The sequence below is a fragment of the Gavia stellata genome, chromosome 17 (genome assembly GCF_030936135.1).
Source record: "Gavia stellata isolate bGavSte3 chromosome 17, bGavSte3.hap2, whole genome shotgun sequence".
Taxonomy (NCBI): Eukaryota; Metazoa; Chordata; class Aves; order Gaviiformes; family Gaviidae; genus Gavia; species Gavia stellata.
Window position 1 is genome coordinate 21,437,019 of NC_082610.1, and position 20,846 is coordinate 21,457,864.

A 20,846-nucleotide genomic window follows, 5' to 3' on the forward strand; every position below is an offset into this window, starting at 1 on the left:
TTTTTTGTATGTAAGTGTTAATGAAAAACATGTTTCCCTTGGGTAGGTGAAGTATTTTGAATTTACCTATCCTAAATTAGATGCTGTTATGTCACAGTTGCTCCAAAACTTAAAAACCCAATAAATATTTTAAGTTGTAAAAAGCCTTAAACTTTTCTGAAACTTAGTGGTGTTAGTGCATGAGAAATTATTTAGAGATTGTCCTGTTCCAAAGTTGATATGCTCATTTTCTATGTTTGGGAAAATGTGCATAGGAAACTGAAAAAGGGATGAAAACTCTTAAGATTATTTTTTTATTATAGAAACTAGTTTTGAAATGTAACAAATGTTGATGTTAGTTTAAAGAATAAAGTGGGATTATACTTGTGATCTAGTATGGTTTATTGTTTTGGTTCTTCAGATAAGCTATATCGATTTTTAGCAGAATACTTTGAGTTACTGTTTTTAAAATTCTGCTATACTAGCAGAATTTCCCTTTTAGGGAATGCATTTGTTTTTTAGCAGTATATAGAGGATTCTTCTGCATGTGCTTTAAATGAATTTTGCTGCTCTTTTTGGAATGTACTTATAGAGAATCAGTGCGTTAGGCATATGTGCACTCATGTTCTTTATTTAAAATTGTTCCTAATGAACGTGTTGATGGTTTTTCAGCACCAAACTGGTCAGCTAACTTTGATGTACCTATGGAGACTGCACATGGTGCCAATCTGGATTCCGTTGGGTCTGATGTGTGGAGTACAGAAGAACCTATGCCAGCAAAAGAAACTGGCTGGGCTTCCTTTTCAGAGTTCACATCCTCTTTGAGGTATGCACGTTAGCGATTCAGGGCAGGTTCTTCACTACTAAATGTAATGGCAGCTGCCGTTTGGCTTCTTTGGGGTGTCCATCACTACCCAAGCCTGTGTTGGTTTTTATTTTTTTAGTGTAGACTGAACCCAGTGAAGGGTTGAACGTGAACTGTTGAATGTAAAGGTCATAAAATGTCTATGTTTTATGGATGTTATAAAACAAATTAGTTTGGGTTTTGTTGTTTTTTTTTTTAAAAAACTCACATGACTTTGCAGCTGAGATATCTGGGTTAGGCAGTTCTGCACTATTTTGAGAATGCCTGAGATAAACTTTCCTTTCTTGGCTTGAACTCTACACAAAAAATAACGGAAGTCCTCTGTGTAAGTACCTAAACATATAGATTTAAATTTTGAGTTGCCAAATACTAGCAGTCAAGAACTGATTCCTTCTCCAATCGGAAGAATCTTCCTTTTGTACATCTGGCTCTCAATTGTCTGTCTGGGCATTAAACAGCTTGCATATAAAAGTATGATTTTTCCAACATAAAACAGTTTATTGTTTCATACTTGAGGCAGGTAAGTTCTTAACAGAATTACGGGTTTAGAAAATAAAGACTTGGAGTTGCCACATTAATGGATAGAAAAGACATTATTCTATAAATGGTGAGAAGTGTTTCAAGTGGCCAGATCTTGTCTTTTGAGTTCCTTCAGAATGAAAAACTTGTAGCTATGCTGTATATATGATTAAGTAGTAAAATCAATTCCGTAGTGAATGATGAGGGTTGCGTGGGCAGTCTCAGCAGAGAACCATCTTTCAAGTTGCAAAGGCTGTATTTAAAAGTTAAATTAAAAAATTAAAGTTAAAAATGTTGGAAATGCTCCAGGGAGCCAGTGATACTTGTATGCCTTATTTACCAGGGACATGCCCACTACTACTTGTAGTCAAACCAAATAAAATTAAAACCACCACCAAACATATACTCAGTCAGCTCAGTTCTGGTGGATTTTGCCGTTACTAAAGTTCGGTTTAACCTGTCTTCCCAAGACTCGTACAAAAATACTTGCTGTCATTCAGTTTCAGTAGAGTTCTAGGCCTCATAGCTTTGATATAGAACTGAAAATACTGTTTTAAGAACACTTCATTCTGCTATTCAGAAATGTTTCTAAAGCTTTTTCACCTTTTTTATTTAGCTCAAAAGATTCCTTAAGAAGTAATTCTCCTGTGGAAATGGAAACAAACACAGACCCAATTGATCCCTTGAGTGCAAATGTAACTGCTCTTGCAACACAGCTAGACAGTAAGTACGCGGCATTCAGAAATGCAAACAGATTGATTTTTAAGAGTTTTACCTGAGAAAGATCTCCCTGAACTTTAAAATTTACGTTTCCAGAAACCTCTGATCTGGCTCTGCTGCTGTTCTGCCAAGTAATGAAAATGACTTGTCAAAGAATTTCTGAACTATTTAAAATAGTTTCCTATTTAAAACAGGAGCCAGTGTTACTGTTACCTCTAAAAAGCCTGCGCATCATGAACAGAAAAGCATTGCAAAGAAGCTAAGTGTGCTCTGTTAGAGAATCCTCACCTGTGTCAGCACTTAGTTAGCTGAACTGATGCCTGCCTGAGAAGAGTGGTAGCCTCTAGTCTCTTCCTATGTGGCTGTAGGCCAGTAGCCTCAATGTGTTCAGATTTCACCTTACTGCTCATTCCTTTCCGAGTTACCCTCACCATGTATGCGCTAATTCTTTTACATGTATGAACTGGTTAAAGGCCAAACATGTGCTATTTAGCTTTTTGTATATATTATTAACAGACATAACAAGAAGTGCAGATGAGAAGTCCCGGGAGACTGGGCTTTCCAAAGGCTTCTCTGTACTTGGAAACTTACTGTCAAATTTGTACTGTGTGGGCTCGTGTAATGAATTTGACTGTACAGAAAAATAATACAGGATTATACCTGCTGAAGTCTTCAGGCAAACCTGTTGCAGTAAACATTATCATTCTAAATCACTAAGTAGCTTGCAAATTGGAAAAAAAAAAGTAGTGATGGAATGTGACTTTTCCTTAAGCCATCTGTAAGAAGTACTTACACTCTATATATGTGTATAGTGAGGGTTGCAGAAAGGTAACTTTCTCTGTAAGGAAGAATTCAAGAAGTGTACAAAACTGCAAAAATATCGTTCTGGTTATATTGGCTTGTATGCTTGCTCATGAAATAGAAACATAACCAGCTATGTACTAAATTACTTCTATATATCTAGCCCCAGGAAGTGTTGCTATGGAGGCCAGCTCAGATGGAGAGGATGATGTAGAAAACACAGACAAGGTAACTGAAACAGTAATGAACGGCAGCATGAAGGAGACACTGAGCCTTACTGTAGATGCTAAAACTGAAACAGCTGTTTTCAAAAGGTGAGAATACCTATTTATTGTCTTCCCCTCCCCTTGTAAAATAAGCACTGTTGATGGAACACTGTGTCATCAAAAAGTTCTTTGCAAGTGATAATTCCTGAGGCTTTAACTAGAAACCTTCTTCCATAGTAGTAGTTTTGAAATGTTACTTCCCGTTAGTTACTGTAACATATGACTTTCCTTATCAAGTCTTAATTTCAGTGGAAGATTATTAGTGGAAGACTGTCTCAGTAACTTTTGACCCTGATGCACATTATTGTGCATTTTTTATGTACAATTACTATTTTAACATACAGTTAATTGCACACCAAAACTAAGGTTTTTAAATTTGGCACAGAATTGTTAGATTCGGATTGGAATTCCATCCCTCTCATCCAGGAGGATGGAGGACAGAAGTTGAAGGCCAGCTAGGCACTGCTCTTGAGAGTAACTCATCAGACATTTGGGGTGATCACTGTTGATGGTAGATAACCAGAAGAACAGAATCCTTAATTTTGTGTCAGAAGATACCGAAGTGCTTGATTCGGGAATAACTGTCTTATATTCCATATTACATATATTGTAACCCTATCAATGTTGTGATCCTTTTATTGGGAATAAAGCACATTTCTGTTTTGTCTACTTGAGATCTTGTCTACTAAGATCTTGTGATCTTAAATTTAATGATCAAGTGTTTTGTATTTAGTATCAAATCTTTATGTAGGGAAACAGGGGCTACAAACAGTCTGACCTGCAAAACTAATTTTGCCTTTATTAATTGAAGCTGAGTGTGTTGTGTCTGCCCCTGCCCCCCCCCCCCAGTCTTGACAAATCAGAACATACTAATAGCATTTTGGCATGCAACCCTCTTCTCATTCTTTTAGAATGAGAAGCTTCTAGCTTTAAATATTGAAAATAAATTGTCCATATGTCTTGGAAGTTGCTTAAAATATCCCAGTCCATTTCAGTAGAAAAAACTTCCCAGTGTCAGTCCTTACATTGCCCTTTGAAATTCATTTTACTTTGTCCTGTTAGTGGTAGCAGATAAGTGCTCTTCATTTTGAATGGTTCAGGAGTTGAAACATAACAGCTTTCAGTCAGTCTTGCTTCCATTCTTTTGATTATCGAAGCAGTAAATATCAACTTTAATCTCTTTTGGCACCTGACAACTTCTGATGTTTTTCAATACAGAGGAGGGAGCATTTATGGCTGCACAGTGCTTATAAATCAAACAGTATTGTTAGAGGAATTGAACCAAAGCAAATATCTAAAACAATGCTGGGGGGGGAAAAAAAAAGTCTAGATTAAGGATTAAGAGGAGGTCCCGCTCTGGCCTGTGTACCTGGCAATGTGGATGCTTCCAGACCTCAGTTTTATATAGGCTTCTGCCAATAGAAAATTGATGGTGTTGAAGTCAATGTTGAGGGGAGGAGGAGCATCATAAGCACAGTAGTTAATTTGTGGAAAGCTGCAAAGACAGAAATGTGGTTTCTGAACTTAGTTCAAAATGGAAAATGAGAAGGGAAGAATGATAGCAGAGACTATCCCTTTTTAAAAAAAAAAATCAGACCAGTTCTGATGGTGATGGTGACAAGTATTTTATTTTGAACAAATACAAAGAGTATCAAGGAAAATGAGATGGGGAGATCAGATGGGGAAAACTGGACCTTGATGAGAGATTGCAATTCGAAAGACTATTTTTACAGGCTCTGCAGATATAAGGAGGCATGGGAGGAGAGAGAAGGATTCACTGAAATGTAAAGGAACCATTGAAAGGAGAACTGTAAGAATAGGAAGAAAATCAGCAGAGGAGAGTGGCATTAAAATGTTCCTGGCTTCTTGCATAAATAGATTTGTTGCCACAGAGGTATAAGATTGATGTTTGTGTCTACTTCAGAGCTACCTTATAACTATCACTTGCAGGTATATGGTCAAATTTGTATTTTAGTGCACTCGGTGTGGCTGAGGTGGGAGAGGGTGGAATAGAGAGGCAGCAAAGCTTTGATCTAGGGGCAAAACGCACATAATTGTTTGCTAGTGTCATTTTGGGCTGCCTAGTTACATGATAATGTCTTCTGTAGTGTGAGTGTACTGCTTTTTCACTGAACTATGTTTGGGTTTGTCTCTGAGAGGAAGTTCATGAAATAGATTGGGCTGCAGCCTTAGTACTGCATAACCCATACATTATATTTCACTGTGGAGTTACTAGGGAGTTTAATAAAGATGGTGATGAGTTAATGATTCTGCTGATATGTTTCGTGGACAGACTTTATTAATGCCAGTTTCTGAGGGAATCTTGAATTTCTTTTATACTTTCTTCCTTCCATTTTTGCATACTTCTGGCTTCAGAGTGTTGAAATCCTATCGGTATGTATAGTTAAAGGATCATGACTGTGATTGTTACCACTTCAGGCATCACACACATTCCTTATTTCCTTTCTGATCTTATTTGTAATCACTGTATTTCCTGCCCTTTTATCCAGTCAAGTTTTAATGGACATAAACACCGGTGCATTACTAGGTGTTTGTAAAGTCTAGAGCCATGTGCTTGATCTTCATGTTGCAATCATAACTTAAAATACATTTGCATGTGAAATATGGACCTGTCTCCCAGTTTTCTCCTGTTGCCTGAAATTTCCCTGTAAGTAAACTTAAAAATTAAGTAACTTCTTTCCTTTTTTTTTTTTAAGTGAGGAAGGAAAATTGTCTACCTCGCAGGATGCTTCTTGTAAATATGTAGTAGAAGAGAATGCAGAGATTGCAGAAGAGGCTTCTTCAGCTCTGCAGCCTGCTAACAGCAGTCCAGAACAGAGGTAACTGCATTCAAGGATGCTTTCAATCCTCTAAATAGCAGTTTGCATGTTTTTGTAATGGGATTGATCTGAAGAGATTAATGAATTCATGTTAGTTATCAGCTCTGAGTTTAGCTCAATCTAAACATGTACTTGCATCTATTTTATAAAATTCCCACAAGTTTTATTTTCTGTTGATTCTAAGACTATTGAATTGTCAAAAATGTATTTTATTTGCCTTGTACTACTTGTCTTGCCGGGTGTCTTACGTAAATATCCCCATTCTGTTTTGTGATATGTTACCAAGTTAGAATAGTGAATTGATACGCATATGAAAATGATGATTAAAAAAAATTTAGGGGAATAAGTTTGACTTTGTCCTGAAAATTTACATAAGTTAGGTCTACCATTTTTTCATTCGGTATTCTGTACTGTACAACAGTTTGGGGGGAGTCCACTAGTGAAGCTGTATGGAAAGGAAATGGTGCCTTAAGTCATGCTTGTTTGATTGTGAATCAGTTGTTATTTGCACCCTTGTCTTCATCAGGAATTAATCTGAATACTTGTAGATTTGGAGAAGATTTTTCAAAGTACACAATTAATTTGTTTCAAATAAAACTTGCCTGAAATATGGAGCAGCCTGGATTGCTCAGCATACTTATTGGAGGAAGGAAAACACATTTTTCTTTGACAGCTTGGCAGCTAGTGCAGTCTTGGATAATAGTAATTCAAGATTCCATTCTAAGCTGCCCACCACCAAAGAGAGAAGGCTGCTCTTGCATAAATTTGTTTCTCTTGAATTGTCAGGTAGTACTGCTTCCTCCAAAAAAAAGGCATTTGACAGTCTTTCTCGTGTTTCACTTCCTGTTGAAGTACTTGTTTGGGGGGGTTTTGCCTCTCAAGTTACAATGGCATGGACACATACACAATCAACTCTTAAGCGTGGTATGGCTTCACCAAAATCAAATGCACGTAGGGTGACATTAATCATCAAATGTTAGAAATGCTTAATGCAGATGTTTCGTATCTGAGCTAGTTTCTAGACTATAGTCAGAGCAGGATTCATCTTTATCTTAAAAGCCTAAAACAATGAAGATCTTAAAGTAGGTAAGAAGATTTCCACCCTTGAAGGCAGTATCCAGTAAAGACCTTGCTCTGGAACTTATGAATACATAAGTACTTTAATACCTAGGCAAGAGTTCACTGGTTTCCTAGCAGAAGTAATGGCTTATTGAACATCAGGTACAATCCCACAGTCTTGATTCTTGGTGTTAAGGCAAAGGGTGTGGTATGCTGCCGTTTCCTGGTTTAGATGTAATTCAAAGGTGCCCAGAGGAACTGTGCTATCTCAGAGAAAACCCTTGTAAAAGGAAAACCTAAATGTGTATTTACTAAACCCTGAATAATCCATAGGCTCTGCTCCTCTTCCTGTGGGGCAGGGCTTGGGGGGTCAGGGCTGTGCATGCTGCCTTCTTGTTGGGGAGCTGAGGATGTTCTGAAAGGGAGCATGTTCTGAAGGGAGAGAGGATTTTGCTTAATTAAAAACAATTCCAGGAGTCACTTTTGCCTTGCAGTATGAACAGGGGTATGATTCTGAAAATCAGAATTCAGAATATATAAATATACACACACGCATATATATTTTCTGAATCTGTATTTAACTAGTTGTTTTAATAGTTTAAAAGCTGTTGTGTTTCTTGACCTTAATAGATTTTAAACTATTATTGGAGAAACATGGTATTTCTCACACAAACCCTGTGAAAGTAGTAATAATTTTTAAGACTTTATGGATGCTGTATTAGATATCTAGCTTTCTAGTGAAGACAAGATTGAAATGCTTTTGTAAGCAAAGATTTAGAGCATAGCTCTACATCCAACACAACTCTACTACATGTTCTGGTTACACTGTATGCAGACTGAGAAAGATGGAAGCATGTTTGACAAATTCAGATTCTGTGTTTTAGATTTGTTTATGAGTTAGTATGTCTTACCTCTATGGTAGTGGGTGTTACAGGAAAAGGTAGCAGTGTTTTAGAGTAAGGTAGAACTTTCTACGCTGCGTAAATTTAATCAAGGAGATTCTAATTGGGGAAAAAAACAACCCTGTATACTTAGTTAAAGTGGGAAACACAGAAACTGTCTTTCACAGCCTCTTCTTTATCTGGAGTTACTGTTTTTATCGAGACTATATTTTTAATGCTGATAAGCATTAATTTGTAGGGAGGAAGTCTTTGGGTACTAGGTGACTGCCTTTTGAGTGAAGATGCTTGTCTAAACCAACAGAGGGGGCTCGGAGCTAGCAGTTTGCTGGATTGCTTTTGAGTTGCAGGAAATCTCGAGGAACTCCTTTCATTGAATGCAGCTGGCTTCAGCGAAGCTCAGCACTGTCTCTAAAGGTGGCTGTCACAGCAGATCCTCATGTAAGCGCAGTATAAATATCAAGATAAACATAATTGTGCTTTTGGGGCTCCATGCATGTATGACTAGTGGGAGGAGTCCCCTAGGTAGGTCTTTGGCTGGTGGCCAGCAGTAGTAATCTCTGCTAGGAGCCCTGTTCCGTCATGGACTTTTTTCCAGTTAGTAAGTGACTTACTGCTGTGCGGACTGTCAGTCTTCCTGTCTGTGCAGCACTTGTTTCTTACCTTCCAGGTTTCTCTAAAAAGTGTTTGCTTTTGTCTAGTGCTGTCTGTCTTCTGTCTAATGTGTACATATGTCTTTTTAAAAAGTGTTTTTAGAGCTTAGCAGCCAAAGACTTAGCTAGGGGACTCCTGCTGGTCATGTGCATGTAGAGCACGGACCCAAGAGTGGCTTCTCTGTGATGTACACCATCAGAGAACAGGAGTTACAGGTAACTTTTCTCATGTGTAGTTCCAAATGGTATTTATATTCTTTAAGGGAATCTTCAAATGTATTCAGTAGACTTGCACTGAATGGAAGTAGAGATTTTTTGCCTTTGTTCTTGCAATTCTTAATGTTCTCATGCACTACTGATTCTGTGTTAGTCCAGAGGAATCGAGCCCACGTTTACACTAAACTTCTTATCTAGAAATGTGTCTACTGTTATTGTTTTCACTTTTGCAGGTTTGCTCCTTGTTTTCCTCCATACTTCCTGAACTTTTCATGCTAATGGACTGACATTCAAAGTATTTGTGAAATGGCAGTTTGTAGATTAGATTAGTAAGTTTTTTTAGACTAGCAGTTTTTTTTAAGACACTGTTGTTTTTCCTGTTGTCTTAGCTGCTTACTTTCAAGTGCAACCTTAAATACTCCTGGTATCACATTTCACCTGACAGAAGAAGATTTGGAGAAGTATCAGGAACGTACTTTTTATTAGTGATTCTCTTGGGGAGATGTCGCATCTCTAGAGATCACTTCGTAGCTCAGTTAATAAAGATTAAGTACACACTCTTCAGTGGTGTACTGAGTTAAAGTGCTATGCTTAATTAGGCAGTAAGGGCTTCAGGAATGCTGGACTCCATAAAATAGATGGGATGAGCCTGTTATTAGCTTGTGTTTCCTGTGTTTCCTCTCTTCAACTCAGGGGTCATGCTGAACGTGATCTGGGGTTGTTGGTTTTTTTAGGGTTTGTGGGGTTTGTTTGGTTTTGGGTTTTGTTTTTTTTTTTTTTTTTTTGCACCTACCCAAATTGTTTTTGGAGTCTTCCTGTTTCTTGTATACTTACATCTTTTTTTGGCCTCTTAGGACTGATCAACACACCCATTTAGGAGAGGCGTCTGTTAATGGCCCTGTATGATATGTGATGTCTACTACCTTGGCTGAAGAAAATGAACTGATATCCAGGTGTTTGAGTGTTTGTTGAGGATTTCATCTAGACCCTGTTGAAGCCAGTCACTGCTGCACTAATTTCGCAAGGGATCAGGACCAGCAACATTTATATTCTAGATTTTAAGACATTGTACAGAAATTCATAAGTGTAAAAATATTGCACATTGAGAAATACCAATAATTTTTGCGTATGTTTATATTGTATTGTTCTAAATAACGGGTGGCCTGTGAAATAAGATCCTGCTACCCATGTAATGATGACAGTAGTGTTACTATAGTTAAAATGGCTGTAAGAATAGTTTTATAAAAAAGTGAATACACAAATCTAATGTATTTGAGACATAACTATTTGACGATTAGTGTGACCAAAGTATTTAGCAGTTTTCATACATTTTTCACCTTGTAAAAAGAAAAGAAAAAAATGAATTCATGTTTCTTCTGAAACTGAAATGCCCTATAAATGTTATTTTGGTTGTTTTAGCTTACAACAGTGATTTAAATAAGAATTTTTTGGTGTTCAACATTTTACAACAGGTTTTTTAATTGGTAATTGTTTTCTGTATTGTTTAAAACAGATCAAAAATGTAAGTCTATTGGTAGAGATTTTAAGTATTTATTGCTACAACTTAGTTGACAAATTGATGTTACTGTAAAGCCATATGTTCTGTTAAGTCTTGTTTGCTTGAAACAATACCTTACAGGTGAAACACTAGACTATTTGAAGTGCACATGGCTTGTTGTGTTTAAGTGATTCACCTGCCTTTTAACCCATTCACCAAGATTTAGTTTAATACCAAGCATTATACAATGGAACATTTCAGAACAATCTGCGTATTTAAAACGCTATAATCCTTTTAGACAAGTCAAGTAAATGAAATGCCCCTGCTGCTAATGTAATTGCAGTACGTGCATTTTAAAAGTATATAGTGTTTTTAATACAAATTTTGGCAGCAGAGCATGTTAATTGTTACTTTCACTGTACTGATCTGTGTGAGGCTATCATTTGTATGTTCTAAACCAGCTTTTTCACAGCTGGTTTGTGTATATATATATAGTGATTATGGAAACTAATTCTGTGTAATTTATAATTTTCTATGTCAGTGTAAAACTCCAACAGCCTTCTCAAACAAACAGAAGCAATATACTGTATATTGCCACATTGTCTGGTGAAAGGGTTAAAGTACTTCACCTCCTGCACTTTTAGATGCAAATCCATTTTTGTTTTTGTAATAGTTATATTCATTTATTTTTTACATCATTTGTTTTCCTGACCAGTATTTAAAGGCAAAAGGATACTCTAAACAATGGCCAATGATTTATTTTAGAAGGCGTCCCAAGCAACGTGCCTCAACATTACATTGCATACAGAAATAAAAAACCCCACATATGTATAACAGCATTGCCCTTACTGCTTCCTCTCTTGCATTTTCTGCAGCCAATTTCAGTGGTACTTGTCATTGCAAATTGTTACAAACTGATCATTTGTGTGAAAATGGAGGGAAAAACCACAGTGCCATAGGTGGAATTGGTAGCTATGGTTGCCCTTTTATGTGTACTTTATAAATGATGGAATCCAGTCAGTTTCTAAGTAGTTCCTTCTTCAGTTCAGAATTACTTCCAGATCAGCTTGACCAAAAATGTTTTGCATATTAGCTTTAAGGTTGGCAGCTGTCCTTTTATCGCTTTCTGATCTGTTATTGAACAAGCAGTTTTGGAAACAAAACCCACTCATTTCAACACATGAATTGCAATCCAGGTAGAAATGCCAAATACAGGAGAGCAGTGTGTTGGCTTACATAAGCTTGATGCTTATAAGGAATAAAACTTGTGTCCTTTCCAGTGGAGCTATTTGTCCCTTGCTAACAAGTTGAATTAACTAGCTACATAGCCATGAAAAGTGAAGGAGATATTGGCAGCAAATTAGTTGAAACTTATTTCAGCCCTGTTGCCTCTGGTTCAGCAAAGTCTTCTAGTATGTTTTCCTTCCTTCTGTTAATGAACTGTCATATCAGTCTGCTATCCAGTTCAAACTGAGCTCAAAATTGAAAAGGGGGAGTATTTTGTCCCTCTTCCCTCCGTTCCTGGTTGGTAGTATCAGTTGAATGGAGGTGTGAGAAGTGGTGGTGAGTGGAATTCACCCTTCAGTGTAGTTTGCCTTCTAATTAAAGGGTGCAGTAGAGGTAAACTAAGCTGGCTTACCTAATGGTGATTCTGGTGGTCTTGAGGGTTCTTCCTTACTACTGCATTTAGGCTTACGAAGGCTTATTAGGCTTATTACATAGGCTTATGAAGGTTTGAACATACTTGGAGAGTTCTTCTGAATGGCTGTGTTATCCAACCTGTTTAATCAAATTTGACTTGCATGCAGTGGAATTTGAGTCATCTTTATTAAAAGATATTTTAATGCATTTGTGAGATGGACTAAAGTCTAATACCTTTGTACAGGTTTGACTTCCTACAGTGTATTTAGCAGCAGTTAGGATGAAATAAGCTTGCTTTGAATGGCTCGTACTGAATATATGCATTGCCACATTTCACAGTGCTCTTTGAAATGGCTAGAGGCTCAGTCACTTGAAACTGAGGAATAGTGATGTCAGTTGGTATCAAAGGGCAATAGATTTAATCCTCAGCACTTCTCTGGTAAAGGATTTTTACTCGAGCAAGAGCATGTTGTAAAAGTGGCTGGATCAGCAATATATGTAGTAGCTCATTGCCTCTTCAGACCTGTGTCTCTGTTACCTGGCAGAGTGGATGAATCATGCCTTCTTGACCAGTTAAACCATTATTTTTAAGTGTAAGCCTTGTACTAGATTTTATAGCAAGATTATTCCATTTAAGTAAAAGTGTAAGCTGTCATCTTGACTAACATAATATTAATTAAGCAAGCATTCCCCCTGTTCAGTGAGTTGACAGGTTGTCACTGAGAAGACAACAGGATAGTTGAAACAATCTCATTGTATCATTGTAAATGCAACCCAGTGTGACCACACTCTTGAGTGAAACCTACCTTCTTGTTCCTGTTAAGCCTTGTATCTACCTCTTGAAACCAGGGAGTTCTGTTTTGTCATCTGCATAGTCCTGTGGAAGCTTACTGTGACATTCTTTGTGTGAAATCCACTGAGGAGTTATGAAAGACTTAGGAGGAAGATGAATCAGGTTGTTACTATTGTTCATTATAAACTTATCTTCCTGTTTAAATTAGCTTTAATTTCCTTGGAGATTGTTCTGTTTTCTGACATATGTCTTATACAGTTATATCAGGAAGTATTTATTGTATATAACTGATGGCTCTATTAATATACTTAATCACTTCCGACTGTCTCAGAATAAATAGTGCTTTCTCCAGTGTAGTATAAGTGCTTCAAGTTTCATTATAGAAGTGTCTGTATTGTTTCCCAAACCAGGATGGAAAATGGAAGTTAATGCAGCAGTAATGAGCCTTTTTTGTTACGTTTTAAAAGTCTGTCTTTTTAGTTTCTGCATCTTCCTAACAGGTAAGGATATGGCATCCTTCTGTTCCATTACTGTTTGAATGTGTTGAGGTTACAGCATGGAGGAAGACTAAGGCAGTAAAATTAAAATAAAAAAACCTCTTAGCATAAAAATAGAGGCACTTTCCTGCCTGCTTTAGCTAGGACAGTTCATGAAATCTTTTGGATTTGCCCAGGCCTGGCTTGGCTTTGGGATCAAATTGTTCCAAGACTGTTATTTGCTCTGTGCATAGTCTTGGTTAATGACTTGGGTGTAATTACACTTTTCTTAATGACGTTGCAGGGAAGTCAGCATGTGCTGCTTACTCTTCTGCCACAAGCTGAAGCAGTAATGAGAACTGAAGTTTACATTGTGTTTTGCTAGTAGTATCTTTCAGAATTTCTCTCTCATAGATGAATCTGGGCTTAGTGTTTGATGCATCTTTTTCCATTGGAGAGGGGAACTCTTTCTGCATTTTTATCTTCTCTAAATCGGTAAGTACCTTGCAAAATGAGGTAGGATTCCCTTTAGTTTATCTTTCTGGCTGTAGTTCAAGTGCTGTAACTCTGATTCTAGGACCTTCTTCAGAAGGAGTGTTCTCCCTTCTCATTCTGGTTCTCTTCTGAGTGGGGTGGGTGCTTTCCTGCAATCTATGTTCTCTGCATCTCAAAACAGGGATTCTGAAGTCGGTAATTTATCATGATTCTCTGTTGGCATACAGTCACCCAGAGTAAGAGAAAGAAATTTTGCCTAGCTGTGGTTGATGGATTTTGTCACTCATGTTTCATGAGATATGACTTACCCATTTGCTCAAGTGGAGTTTATCTGGTTGTCTCACTGCTTTAGTCTGTGGATGATAATTAGGTAGATTGGTGGTTGATTCTCAAGGGTATAATAGAGATACTTCATTTTTTCAGATGGAACCTAAACCTGTTACTGCAGATCTGTTGGGACTCAACTATGTGCTACTCTTCCTGTCTTAACTGAAGGGAGGGTTTTTCCCTCTTACCTACACCAGTTATCTGTCAAAGGTTGTCACAATTTCGTCTTGGGTAATAGATTAACCTGGTTCTTTTGCAGGGCACTGAAGCCTGACTGCATACATTGCAAATAAAACCTGCTTTTCCTTACGACAAACAGAATGAAGTGTTTGGAAAAATCCCTTTTCGCTATTTTTTTCAAATGAAAGATATGAAGTGTTGACTGTCTTCTACTGGTTCTTGTATCAGGCAATGACACAAGGTTGCTAAGATAAGCCTACTGATGCTGCTAAAACTGAAGTGACCTTGTTTCTGTTGTTGGAGTTCTCCAGAGCACGTTTCCTACTATATCCTTATAGAAACACTTGTTGTTATTGCTGTATTTGTTAAAAAGGATTGTTCTTCTGTAGTCACTGCTAAACCGTCGTTCTGAAGCGTGCTTTCAAATGAGAAGGGTTCTGCTTTGGAGTGAGCCGTAGTGGACTGTGCATATTGACCAGCCAGCATTCAAATGAGAAAAGGTAGTAACTATGAATTGTGAGTTGTTCACGGGACTATGTGATCCTATTCTTTCTCTGTAGTCCCTTCAGAATTAAGTAGCTTGAAAAGATGAAAGGGCTGAGGAAGTGTGCAGCTCTTTTTTTTTTTTAATGTTGGTACTGTGTATGTCTAGTTTGAAGTACTCTAAAGTCTCTGAACTCGGGAAGTGGTGGGTGACTTCCTGATAACTAAATTGTTACAAGTGATTACGTGATTCATACTGATTGCTATGTCCAAGCACTTAAGACCGTTTTTAACTAAGCTGTATAAATAAATACTTAGATACACACTTGTGTGCACACACATCAATGGGTAGGATATATTCTCTTGGCGTATTTCCTAAATGCACTAAACTGTAGAATGCTAGGAAGAAGGAGGTACTTGTGTATATGGTACAGCCCATTCTGAAGCACGTCAGTAAATGTAAAATGTTTTTAAGCTCCTGTCTCTGCTTGTATAGACGCTACTAGTGGTCTCTGGCCAGCCTGAGTGTAATTTGATGGGAGGAGGAACTGGTGCCTCTGGTTTCTGAGACCAACTTTTTGTCGGAGAAGGTTTCTCTGCTTCTCTCATAGTCCAACTACTTGATATGTTTGAGCCTTTTTGCTGACATGTTTATAGGTTCCCAGAAAGTGAGGCAAGAATTCATATTTGTGATCATTGAATCGACACAGTCTGCTTCAGCCAAAAGTGGTTCATCTGTAAGCTTGTACTGATGCTGTTAATCTATTAACTGCTGTGCTTCTGCATGCTGCATTGAATTCTTCTCGATACAGTGGTGAGGCCTAGCTGCTTCAGCAACTGTCACCAGTACTATCCCCAAGAACACACTGACAGGTTGACTGCAGCTTTGAATTTGGTGTTGCACAAATGTAAACCATCGCAACTCCCTGTGTGAGGAAGGTCGAGTCTCTCTGGTGTTGTGGAACAAGCCTCCAGCTGCTCTAAGGAGTGGTCTAATGCATCCTGAAAACAGTCCGAAGGAAGTAAACTCACCTGGGTGGTACCTGCTGTTCATTAGGAGCTTCCTGTTCTTCTGCTGGAGGAACAAATTGCCCTTGACTTCCCATTAAGTCCACAGAGCAGTGGCTACAGATAGTGTGTGCAGGACCTCCTGCCCCCGCCATCCCCGTGTCTGAGCTGAGCAGGCTGCACAGAAAGGTCTTCGCAGATGCCTCGGCTCTGAAGGAAGCTTTCTTCTCATGGTAAGGCATACCTAGCAGGGGTCTCCAATTAGGATGTAGAACGGAGTGTCTCAGAGAAAGGCTTTTGTTGTAAAACTAGGTGCAGGTTAATGGCTATGTTAAGCTTGAATTCACATACGAGGGTGCTTGGTGCTCTTTCATCTGAGCTATTCTCCAACATCCTTTTCTGTCATACGAGAAGGTATGGACTATGTTCTAAATGACTGAGTAACTGGTTCCTTCAATGAGAGGGGTATCTGCTTCCAGAAGCATCTTGTGCCAAGTGCCTGGAGAGGAATAAGGGAAGCGGTGTTGGGGTATTGTGAGAGAGTCATACAGAAACTAAATCGCCCAGTTCCACTGAAACATTTATTAGGAGCAAGAAATTCTTCATGTTCACGGATGTGCAAAGTCTGTCACCAAAAGCTTATAGGTAGGCGACAGGGTCAAATGGGAAGATCATCTCTATTGCACGTGTCAAGATACTGGCTTGAAAGAAAGCAGATAAATGATGAGGTTAGGCTTTGAGGGCAGGGGAAGGTGATTCGGAGTTCTTTAAGCAAGCTCTTGTTTCTCTTTTTGGTCATTGCAACACTTAAGTGAGCTAGAAAAAGAAGGTTCAATCTTTCTAGCTGGCTGACTGCCTGCAGAAGAATGGACTGCTGTAAACAAGAACCTCTGAACGGCCTTGTGCTCCTGGGAGAATTTTTTTCAAATAGTTCGCGGCCATGATGCTTGTGTCACGTTAATCATGAGGGGGAAAAAGATGGAGCTGTGAGCTGCACTAGAAGAAAGAAGTAGGATGCGCAGTAACTGAATCCTCTGAATAAGTTGTTAATATGAAGTCTGAATTTACACTGATGGTGTGGGCTGAGTATAATGTACTGAAATCGGACCTTTTGGAATGTCAAGATTCAGAAACTCAAACGATTGCTGCTAGACAAAAATGACAAGGTTGTTAGTTTTCTATTGACATCAGTTGTCTTAAGAGACTTAGTCTTCTGTCTAGACTTGCTCTGAGGACTGCAGATTTAGTCTTAACTTACGTGTAACAAAAGATACGGACTCTATGGCATGTTTGAAAGGGTAATTAGTGAATTTTTAAGATTATTTTTGAGACTGTCATAACACCCAACCATATGTATCGTCAAGGTGCTCCACAGGCTCTTATCTGACTGTAGGAGTTAACATGGCCTCTGGACTTTGGATTTGCTCCAGCTTTGATCCAAACCAGTATGTCTCTGCTTGAATAGTGCTATCTTTGACCATCTTCACTGAATGTTCTCATAACAAAAAAGCTTTTTCGACCTCAGAGCAGAAAGGGCAATGGGACAAGGACGAATTTTTTATAAACAATGCACGGCCTTGATGTGCACTACAAACCTTTAAGAATGTTTTAGGAACTCAAAAATAAGCATAAGCTTTTGTATTAGCTACAGCTTTTCTGTTGAGAAATAAAGGTAATGATGTTTACTACTAAGCTGACATGCATTTATTAGGTCTTCAACTTCCTGAATATATGCGTGAGGATTGCTCGCTGCTTTTCTGCTGCCATAGCAGCTTCTGTAGTGGCTGTGGGTGGAACTGATGAAGCACTGCAGCAACTCTACTGCATGTACAGTACTTGAACTTTGAAACAAACTGCTCTTACTCCCGAGAAGTGAAGGAGCGAGCAGAATCTATGTCAATACTGTGTAATGCTCTGCATTATAAGAGACTTCTATCCCTTTTGGCCAAAAGCTTTATCATCAGGATAATTTCTTGAAGAACTTAAGGAACAGTGGTAGACATGAGGCTTTTTCCTACATTCAAAAGATGACAATTACAAATAGGGTGACAGATAAATGATTCCAGCTTTGAATTATTTTTACAGTATGAGTAGCTCTTGCTTTCTATGCATTAAGAATCGTGATAGCATTGTATTTGGCATTCTCTATTGCCTGACGTCTCATGGAAGATTTTACAGAACGAAGATTTGGGACTGTGCGAAGATAGAATGAACTGTCATTTGAACTGCAAAAATCACATTCTCAAGACATAGGTATTTATGAAGTAAGTATTCCTTTTTCACAGCTGTTAGAAGCTAAATAGAGATGAAGGCTGATAAGTAGAAGCATGTATGTCTAAAGCTGAAAGAGGCAATTCAAAACATCTCTTCTGCAAATCTGTGTAACAAGACTGGAATTTCACTTCGTTCCTACTGCTATCGCTTTGAGTCCAGTAATTTGCCTTTGACTGGTGAACGTTAGCTATATTAATTGACAGCTTTTAATAGATCTGGGGTAAAGTAACTTACTAGTAGCAATCAAAAAAGCACGCCATTTTAGTAGTCTATTTTGTAACTGATAATAGGTATAAAATTCAGAGGTGGCATATATTATATAAATCAACGCAGTAGTTCTAACTGAAATAAAAAAGCTGTTCTTACCCCATATCTGAAGAGTTAAATGATGCAGAAAAAAGGTTTTACATCTTCTGTCTTCAGCTTACTAGCTACCCGTACAACTGCAGTGTCTTGCATCCGGAATCAGATTTTTGCAAAAGCAAAAATTAAGTACGTCACCACGTCTGCAATGTGATGCATCACGCTTACGTACCTTTTTCTTGCATATCACTTTGTATACTTCAATTTTAATTGTTTTGTTTGCCACAATGAGGATCTAGGTCAGAACTGCTTAGTTTATTTCTAGTAGTAATGTGAAATATAACTAACTTCTAAGCACTGACTGGGAGTCCTCTAGCAAGCCAAAACTCATTTACTGCTGAGCCTTTAGGCTCAAAACTTCTTGTAGCCTTGTTGCCCTAGGTGGTTATTTTTCTTTTCACCCCCTTTAACCCACTTAAGCGTGCTAGATCAGCTCGAACTCTGGGTCTGCACATGCTATGTGAATAGCTCAGTTTAACTCTGAGTTACATACAGCGTAATTCCAGATCATCTGTGCTTAAATTCTTGTTCCGTTCTTCCTCCTCCCTTCCCTTGCCCACTTCTTGAGAACTGGCAAAATTGGTAGAAATCCAAATAGGATATATTTTTCCTCTCTGGGATGCTGAAGCCTGCCTGTTTAAGGAGAAGAAAAGGGCCTGGCAAGAGGAGTAACAACTGACATCTGGGCAGTGGGAAGAGGCTTGCTTGAGATCTGATGCCCAAGATACTGCAGAACACTTAAGGAGCGGCAAAGTCCCCAGATGTCCAGCCCCCGTGGCTCTCAGTGCTCAGCATGAGCCTTAATTTGCAGGGTCCTCATGCCTTGCAGAAGTTGAGGCTCAGTGAGGTTCGGTATCTCCCTTTGGTAGCAGCCAACGCTTCAAAGCCGCCTGAGCTGCACAGCCAAGTTGCATAGGAACCAGAAGGGAGAACACGACCACTCATCCCATCCCATGCCATCTAGGTTTTTCCCACTACGCATTTCTGCCCACTTTCTAAGGATTTAAAAGATTCTAAAGCATTTCCTAGAATATATTTTACTACCATCGCTATCTTTAAAAGATGACATTTGTTCAGTTTAAAGATAGAAACTTGTTTGTAATAGATTACAGGTGTTAAATATGAATGCTTAAATGGGTTTGAGATTAAAGTTTTTGTTATTTTCATCAAGTTTTACAACTGTTTATGACTTCAGAGACTCAATAGTGGTGGCATGTTCTCAAACAGCTGTTAATGTGATATTAAAAGACATAGCTGCCCTTTCAAAAACAGTACAGAGAAAAAATGCCCCCTTTTCATAGATTTGAGCACAGCTAATAAACAGCATAGTAAAACTCCTCAATTACACATAGCATCCATCGCCCCGTAATCACTAATCCGACTGTTGGGGCCATGAAAGAATAAGGAAGGAAAAGCTGGACAATTCTATCTTTCAAGAAAAGTTTTTAAATTCTTAATGATGAAATATACCAGAATCATCTTACTAGTGTGAACTAACTCTATTATTTAATAAAAAAAAAAAAATAGAAAGAACTAGGGAAAAAACCCAATAAAACCAAAAATCGGCAGTCTTGGCTGTGGTACTGGAATTCTGTCAGGGAATTTGTAACGCTCCACACGCACTTAAATAAAAACTAACATGTCATTAAACTGAGATTTAGTCAGAATTGGGCGCTTCTGTATTGGTGGAATATTTGCTGTAGAAAATGCGTTTGAATGATGACCGGGATAACCCTTTTTGGGTAAACCACTGGTCTTGTGTTGTTGACATAAGACCAGCATTATTAGTTGACGTAAGACTAGCTTCTGTTCTTAACATCTAAAACTTAGATTGAGTGCACCAATCTATTAATACCTTCTCATATTTATTTAGTCTGAAAGAAGAGACTTAATTGGTTTTTATATTTGAGAAGGCAGCTGCAATAGGTAGATCCAGCATGTTCCTCTAGAGGAACCTGCCTCTCCAATGATTATCAGGAAAGCCTAGGGAAATAGCTGGCTCGTGTAGCCATATAGTTACTACATTAATTAAAATTGAGTGGCACAGGTAGTCCTTTCTCAAAAATGGTTTAGGTTTTCTTTCCCTAAAATGCTCCTTACTCCCATTCTACCAGCCTTTTGCTGATTGACTTAGTATTTATGTTGGGGAAGGCAAGAGAAAGACCAGCTTCATAGTTATACCTGCAAATTTCTTGCTTACTAGTCAGAACAATAGATACAAATAAGTGATATTCTTTGACATTGGACAGCAGCTACATAGTAGCAGTGTATTGCATTTCTTTCTCAGGCAGGTCAACTTGCCCCTTACTGCTCTACTTATCTGTTGGATCAGTAAGTAATAACTTTGTCGGATGTAAAATCCAAAGCGAGGGCAAGATTTTCCACTCCTCTAGTACCAAGTAGTGTTTATCACCTTGTACCAAGAACAGTTATTCTCTATTCTGCCCCAGGTAGGCAGCGCTGATGTCAGAGGACTTCTCCCTTGCGTGAA

The 20,846-nt window shown here is 38.3% G+C and overlaps 1 protein-coding gene across 5 annotated transcripts in view; it reads left to right on the plus strand.

Annotated features, from left to right (window-relative positions):
* Positions 1 to 13,081, plus strand: part of PPP6R3 (protein phosphatase 6 regulatory subunit 3) — a 68,272-nt gene extending 55,191 nt beyond the window's left edge. For 4 of the 5 annotated variants that reach the window (XM_059825971.1, XM_059825975.1, XM_059825972.1 and 1 more), the window contains exons 19-23: positions 652 to 805; positions 1,980 to 2,086; positions 3,048 to 3,198; positions 5,868 to 5,990; positions 9,672 to 13,081. In XM_059825971.1, coding sequence (XP_059681954.1) covers positions 652 to 805; positions 1,980 to 2,086; positions 3,048 to 3,198; positions 5,868 to 5,990; positions 9,672 to 9,723 — 587 coding nt within the window. In that variant the 3' untranslated portion in view covers positions 9,724 to 13,081. Of the gene's footprint in view, positions 1 to 651; positions 806 to 1,979; positions 2,087 to 3,047; positions 3,199 to 5,526; positions 5,545 to 5,867; positions 5,991 to 9,671 lie in introns of all 5 variants that reach the window. The other variant, XM_059825974.1, reaches the window with a different exon arrangement.
* The last annotated feature ends 7,765 nt before the right edge of the window (positions 13,082 to 20,846 follow it).